This window comes from Asparagus officinalis, chromosome 10 (assembly GCF_001876935.1).
Source record: "Asparagus officinalis chromosome 10, Aspof.V1, whole genome shotgun sequence".
Classification (NCBI taxonomy): Eukaryota; Viridiplantae; Streptophyta; class Magnoliopsida; order Asparagales; family Asparagaceae; genus Asparagus; species Asparagus officinalis.
Window position 1 is genome coordinate 26,365,256 of NC_033803.1, and position 7,989 is coordinate 26,373,244.

The 7,989-nt window shown below is 37.3% G+C and overlaps 2 protein-coding genes across 2 annotated transcripts; both read right to left on the reverse strand.

Moving 5' to 3' along the window:
• Positions 1,630-2,307, reverse strand: LOC109826208. The gene has a single exon (XM_020393204.1). The coding sequence runs from the start codon at positions 2,279-2,281 to the stop codon at positions 1,850-1,852; it is 432 nt and encodes a 143-aa protein (XP_020248793.1). The 5' UTR covers positions 2,282-2,307; the 3' UTR covers positions 1,630-1,849.
• Positions 5,965-7,517, reverse strand: LOC109826147. The gene is made up of 2 exons (XM_020393129.1): positions 6,617-7,517; positions 5,965-6,045 (listed from the first exon to the last, which is right to left on the reverse strand). The coding sequence occupies exons 1-2, from the start codon at positions 7,243-7,245 to the stop codon at positions 5,976-5,978; spliced, it is 699 nt and encodes a 232-aa protein (XP_020248718.1). The 5' UTR covers positions 7,246-7,517; the 3' UTR covers positions 5,965-5,975.

Below are 7,989 nucleotides of genomic sequence, written 5' to 3' on the forward strand. Positions count from 1 at the left end.
TCTTTTGTTTACCTTAAATTTATCTGGTTCCTTCAATGAGCAAACAGTCATAATATATTTACAGCTTCATTCTATTTATAACTTGTATACTTCAGCTAATCCGCAGCTGAATGAATGCTGCCAACCTGAGTGTTTGGATGGAACTTCCTTCATCAGGTATTTGTTCTCTCATCTTTTTCTTTTCTTTCTTCTTCAGATGTGCTCACTGTCTCTATGAATCTATTGTGACTGTTTTTGTAAATCGAATATATGCGCATACCAATAGTAAAACTTCTGTAATAACATTAAGGGTATCCATGTGTCTACTAATTGTCTATTTGATGATGTGATCACCAGAGAATTCAATATATAGCATTTCATCGGCTGTGTGTTTATAACTTTGTATAAGTAGTAAAAGTCTGTTTCCATCATACGACAACTCGTTCATTTAGCTACAGGTTCTGTTCTTATATTGTCATCAATGAAGCTGTGCAATCAGTCAGAGACAATCCACTTGTTTTATTTAAACTAAAAGAAAAGCTACAACTGAACCGTTATCAATGACTAAGAAAAGAAACAAGAAGAAACACGAGGAGGGGGAAAAAATAAAAGAAATTTTTTACAAGAATTGATTCTACAATTATCATCTCGTAACATTCTTTGATGTTCCAGGACTTCATCCAAAGATCACTGCAGGAATATTCTCAGAACATGGTCTTCTTGGTTCTGCTTTTGTTTTGGTTGGGGAAGAAGAGATAACAACCACTCTGGTGTCTGGGAGATGAAAATACATTCAGGAACTGTATGGTTAATTGTTTTATCTGGTTAACTATGTATTGATCTTATTTATTTCAAGAGGACTAGAACTATCCTACTTGATTCTGCATGCTGGGTTTCCCCCCATTTACAATTTTACACAGTGACTTTTTTTATTAGCTTTTGCAAACTTTGATTGATCAACTCTCACCATTTTAAAAGTGCAACACCTTAGTAGGTGATCAAGTCAACTCTGTACCTTACTTTCTGTGATATGCCAGTCAAAGATTAAAAAGGTGAGTCATTGGGATGCCAGGCCTCACCTCTATTTTGAGTTTATATGGGGCTATTCACCCTCCTAGTTATGTCATAATTTACTTTAGGTATACCGCAGTCAGGAACTCTAATCTCAAAAAACTAAAACTATATTAAGCCAGTTAGGAGTTATTAAGGTTAATGACTCCTTAATTATTTCTCCTTTTCTTTTTCTTCCTTGGTCTTTGTTGGCCACCTTTCGGCACCCTAGGCCTCCCTGCATAAGCAACCACCGACGAGCACCAACAAATGATGATCGCTGCCTAGGTAAAGTTTGCCTTTCTTCATTTGGTGTTATAACTGAAGTTTTCTTTTCTATATGAAATAAGAAAGTTTATTTCATGGATAACTGAAGAACTAATGAAACAATTAGAGGCTTAGGGCTAAGGAGAAAATGTGAAATTGGTTTTACTTATTTGAAGAAATAATTGTCACATTATAGAGCAATAACTTGCTTTATGGAATCATATTAGCTATTATAAACAATTATGTGAAGCTGCATCGGATGCGAAAAATATGATATTATGATCAGTCTTTTGATTTTGTACTGTAGTGTTATATGTTAACATTTTTTAAAGGAAAATATTACAAAATTATTTATCATACCTGCTGCAGTTTCTGCTCAGTTCTCTGTGCTGCTGCGTCCTCATGCATTCATCCTCCGTGTTCTTTCTTCCATCCTACGTCAGATGCTTCAGCAACACTCTGGAGCCACTGTCTGATTTTGTGGTCTCATTAACGAAGTTTGAACCACTTTCAGTGCTTGAACTCCCACTTGAGCTTGGCCGACTACTAGGCTTCAAACCCCATTGGAGCTTCCACTGCTTCTTTTTCTCCTTGATGAAGGTAATGGAAAGAAAATCTTCAAAAGTAACCCCCCACTCTCTACACTTTCACTTCTCGAATGCCTCTTCCCAGTTCTTGGTTTATTCATCGGGAATCTCTTTTTCACAGGGCATTTGTTCAGCAACGCTAAATCCTTCAATAAGAGCTCATAAGCATTGTCTGGCATGTCTTTTACTAATTCCAGCATCTCTCTCTTGTATCTGGCGATGGTTTGTGCTCGTGATGTAGGTGATAACTGTTGAAGAGACGACGACTGATTCCTCAATGATCCGGTCCATTCTCCGATAGGAAGCCCAAATTCGTCGGTAACTTCCGTTCTGGATAGTGAGGTGCAGCTGAATCTGAACTGATCTCTGGCGACAAGTTTTCGATCAAGGGAGGACATTTTCTGGGGAGAGGAGAGCAAAAGAGAAGGTTAATGTAATACCCCAACCCTTGAGAGGGTGATGTGATTAGTATTGATAGATTTGATTGGAATACTCATACCACCAAGATGCATCTTCTTTTCGGGAACCCAACTCTTAGAAACTCCAAAGTTAAGCGTGCTTGGTCTGGAGAAATTCTAGGATGGGTGACCCCCTGGGAAGTTTTCCAGGGAGCACGTGAGTGAGGACAAAACGTGCTGAAAAGACATGTGGTGGTTTGTGAGGCCAGTCCATCAGATCAATAGCGTACCGACTCCGGGATTCCCGGGCGGGGCGTTACAAATGGTATCAGAGCAAAGCCAACCGGAATTGTGAGAGCTAAGTGCTATACGGCGCAAAGTGCTACGTCGAGAGGGCGGGAGCCACCTCTTGAGGCCGTAGGAGCCACCTCTAGAATCTCACACGGATGGTACGGTCTTGGATGATATGATTTGGCACAACGAGGACGTTGTGAGTTTAAGTGGGGGAGTTTGTAATACCCCAACCCTTGAGAGGGTGATGTGATTAGTATTGATAGATTTGATTGGAATACTCATACCACCAAGATGCATCTTCTTTTCGGGAACCCAACTCTTAGAAACTCCAAAGTTAAGCGTGCTTGGTCTGGAGAAATTCTAGGATGGGTGACCCCCTGGGAAGTTTTCCAGGGAGCACGTGAGTGAGGACAAAACGTGCTGAAAAGACATGTGGTGGTTTGTGAGGCCAGTCCATCAGATCAATAGCGTACCGACTCCGGGATTCCCGGGCGGGGCGTTACAGTTAAACTGAAGGTGAGTTAAAAAACTGGAAGGAACATAACTTAAAATTCCTACCTGTATGTTTTCAGCAGCTTCTTTGTTGTTAGTAGGTTGTCTTGTCTTATTGCTAGTGCTATATGAAGGGACATTTATGATTAAGATCTGTGTCTTAAATGCAAGTTTGGGCTTTAATCAAACAAATGAATGTTCCTAAATGGTTGCTGAGGTCTTAGATTACCTTGTAAGCAACGTAATTTGTAATGCAAATTATGATATTGATTGTCAGCACCATATCTTGGACCAGTTGAATGCTAAGGTCGTAGTCTAATTGTTCCAGTTGTCTCACTCTAAGTTCTCTATTACTGATGATGATAACCTAACAGAGGAAATAATTAGAGAGGTTTCAATGACCAAAATTTATCATGCTGCAAATCTACTGTTATTTTGATGGATGAACTATCAGTAGGACTGTGTTCAACGTTGGACTATCCTTCTGGATTATGAGGAGGTGGACATAACGCAGTTGATAATTTTTCTATCTTAATGATTTGTGTCATTGAACCTCTCTTTCTTTTAAATTATTTTTATGGAAACTGTTGTTTTCTGTCTTAAGATGATATCAAGTTCAGCAACCAAGACGTAAAGGCGTCACCAGCCCAAAAAAAATGGTCAATGATGTCTTAGGACAAAATTGTAGAAGCAAGGTATTATCCGTACATGAAATTTCAATATAGAACAGAACCCAATTTATAAGTCTAGAAGTACAATAACATATGCTATTTTAGTTTAATTGAGCAAAAACCCATCTTCAAAGTTATTTATTGGGTAAATTTCACAAAAAAACCCAGAAACTTTGGGACGTTTCACACAAACCCCACCGCATCCCACCCCATGAGCCGAAACTTCTTCCACGGAATCCCCACAATTCTAAAAGGTCTTAAATAAACCCCTACAACTTTTACTTTTCCCACAACACCTCCCAAAAAAGTGTCTCCTGCAATTAGAGGACCTTATTATCTGGCAATCCCTGTTACTTGTTTCCCCCAGGGTTCATCTTCTCCTTGCTTTTTAAGGGATTTTATCTGAAGCGCCCCAAAGTTCTGGGGGGCCTTATTTATTCAAATCCAATCAACACATCCAGCAAATATGATGGTTAGCGAAATGTAAATGGTAAACCTAGTAACCAACTAAAAATGATGAAATTGACAGGTTAAAGAATAAGGTTCAGAGTGATATTCTCTTATCTTTAAAATTACTTATTTTAAATTGAATGAGAATCATTCTGCACTCTATTGCCTTATTACTTCTTTTTTTATAGTTAACTTGTGACAATTTTGATTCAGCATTGGTTAAAGGTATTATCGCTTATGCTGATCTAGTCTACTTCTTATGGAAAACTTCTAGCTCTGAACATCTTACAATTGATGTTTTTACTTTATTTCATTCCCATTTACGTCTAACGTCTATCTTCACTAACTTGTGATCCTTTTTATTTTTATTTTTATTTTTTTGGCATGAAACTTAGATATTTACGTTACCAAATAGGCTTTTGTTCAAACTCCATATTATATAAGATACCTCTCATAGCAAAACAAAACTTTGCTATTTACAAATCACTAGACAGCTCAACAAACCTTGTCAAATTAGAAAACCTCCAAAAACCTCCAGCTCCATGAAAAAAGGAGCTCCATCAAAAATATTCAAACACAAGTGATACCAAAAACAAAGTACCCGTGATTCATTTTGTTACTGTATAATTTCCAGTTAACTACGCTACTATTGTGGAGCAACCATCTAAAGATAGTCAGCCTACAAAAGCCAGTCAGAAGGTGGCCTCATTATCTAGAAGGTAACCTTTTCATGATTTTGCAAGCATATTCACTACCTATTTTTAGAACTTCCTAGATTCTTGATATTTTTTTCCAGGGCAAAAACAAGAGGTGTTTCCATGAAAGATATTGGAGATGATATCTGACACATAGTGAATATGATGACAAATTGTACATTACAGATATGTGAATCCTCTTTGGGGTCATTATTGAACTGGTATGCTAATGCTGAAGATAGCCTGTTGCCTCTTTCTAAATTCGACTCCCTTGGGATCTGTTCAGTTATACATGTCACTGGTGACCTCCGTTAGAAGTTGAGAATACAAAATGAGCAGAATCGGATGGAAAATAGCACAGGTAGCTTCAAACTTAGATGCTTTAAGTTCTTGGAGATTGTAAGCTGACAAACAAAATCACTTTACTTGTAAAAATATGCGATGCAACTGTCATATAGTTTTATGAAATTGTGAGAGATGTGGATTTTACAGATTTCTCTTTTTTGTTTCAGTTGATCTTTTGTTTACCTTTAAGATTTAATTGGTTGATCGTGCAAATAGTCGTATATCTCTGATATATTTATAGCTTGCTATACCACCAATTTATCACTTGTACTTCAGCTACACCTGCAGCTGAATGCATGCTACCATGCTGAACGTTTCAATGAAACTCCTTATATCAAGTATTGCTCTCTCATTTTCTTTTCTTTTTCTTTCTTTCTTCTTCAACTGTGCTAATTGTTTGCATGGTTCTATAGTAAATGTTTTTGCAATTTGAACATACCTATATCACTAGCGTAACCCTCTATAATAAGCTTAAGGACATCCATCAAGTATGTGTCAGCTAATAGTCTATTTGATATTCTGATCACCAGAGAATTTAAAATATCACTTTGGTTGGTTGTATGTTTGTAACTTTACGTAAGCAGCAAAGTATGTTCCATCATAAGACAATTTGTTTTTTCAGCTACAGGTTCTGTTCTTATATTGTCGTCAATGAAGCTTTCATCTATACAATCAATCCGAGGCAACCCACTTGCTAATTTAAACTAAAAGAAAATGATAATCTGAATCATCATCACAGGAATATTCTCAGAATATGGTCTTCTTGGTTCTGATTTTGTTTTGGTTGAGGAAGAAGAAAGAACAGCCACTCTGATGCCTGGAAGAGAAAAACACACTTAAAAACTCTATGGTAATTGTTTTTTCTGCTTAACTTTATATGGATCTTTATTTACTTTATAGGACTAAAACCATCCTGTTGCTTACAGGTTTTCTTCCTTTAAATAGTGTGATTATGTTAATGTGTCTGATATTTTTTGCAGATCTTAATTGATCAACTCTAAATTTTTCATATCGAACTGCGTAAAGCTTCAGTGTCTATATGGTTCAGAGCGTAGTTTTTTTTATGAAATGAGAACTTTTATTTCATGAGTAACTACAAAAATTAGATGTACAGTTGAGCTGAGGAGAGTGTGAAATTGGTTTTTACTTATTCAATGAAATGAATGCATCATATTGCAAAAAAGTAGCTTGCTTCACAGAATTACCTATCAGTGTATACAATTACGAAAAGAAGTTGCACCTTTTTCTTTTTAATGTGAAACACTTAAGTATGACGTCACGATTAGTCTTGTAGGAATTTAGTTATTACTTCTTTATATGTTATTCAACTGTTATATCGAAGTTAATTTAAACCATATTAGAGGAAAATATTTAGGACGTTCATCTACCTGCTACAGTTTCTGCTAAGTTCACGATGTTGCTGCATCCTCACATATTCCTTCGCCGAGTTCTCTTCACAGCTGGTCTTTTTTCCATCCTTCATCGAAACTTTTGAGCCACTACCCAACTTAACAGTTCCATTTGTGGCGCTTGAGCCACTATCAGAGCTTGAACTCCCACTGGAGCTTGATCTACTACTATACTTCAAACCGCCATTGAAGCTCCCAGTGCTTCTCTTCCTCCTTGAAGAGGGTATAGGAAAGAAAATCTTCAAAAGGAATCCCCCACTTTCTACACTCTCACTTCTGAAATGTCTTTTCCCAGTTCTCGGTTTATTCAACTGCAGTCTCTCTTTCACAGGAGATTCTTTCAGCTCCACTAAATCCGTCAGTGAGAGATCATATACATTCTCCGGCGCGTCTTTTACAAATTCCAGCATCTCTTTCTTGTAGCTGGCAATGGCTTGTGCTCGTGACGCAGGAGATAACTCTTGAAGAGACGACGACTGATTCCTTAATGATTCAGTCCATTCTCCGAAAGAAAGCCCAAATTCTTCTGCCGATTCTGTTCTGGGTAGTGAGCTGCAGCTGAAACTGAATTGATCTCTAGCGACGAGTTTTCGATCAAGAGAAGGCATTATGTTGAAGAGAAGAATGAATTCAAGGCGAGTTGAGAAGCTTGATGGAACCTGCAAGCCTTATATACTAGAAATCCCTACCCGTATGCTTGCAGTAACTTTCATCTTTGGCGTTGTAGTTGAAGGGACATTTTTGATTAAGATCTCTATGATAGCTGGTTTAGGCTTTAATCAAACAAAAGAATGTTCCTAAATGGTTCCTGAAGGTTTAGATTAGCTTGTAAGCAACGTAATTTGTCATGCAAACTACTGCGTTTGATTAGTCAGCAGCATGTATGGGACCAATTGAAGGGTAATTTCTCTGTACTCTGCAGGTACTCTATACGTTATTACTGATTATGATAGCATAACAGAGAAAATAATAAGAGTTTGATGACCAGAGGTTATCATGGCGCAGAAGTAATGGTATTTTTATGGATTGTGTTCATTGTTCTGATTAAAGAACTCTACCGTCTCGGACTATCTTTTTGGATTACGAGGAGGTGGACACAATCCAACTTATGATTCTTCTATATCTTAATGAATTATGACCACCTCTTTCTTTCTTTTATTATTTTACTAAAGCTGTTGTTTTCTGTCTATATCTCAAACATATTATTACGTCGAGCAACAAATACGGAAAGGCGTCTCCATTGAAGAAAGTCAATGTAAAGGTCTTAGGACGAAACAGTAGAAACAAAGTATTATCCGTACATGAAATTTTATTATAGAACTCAACCCCATTAGTCGAGTCCAAAGGTAGAA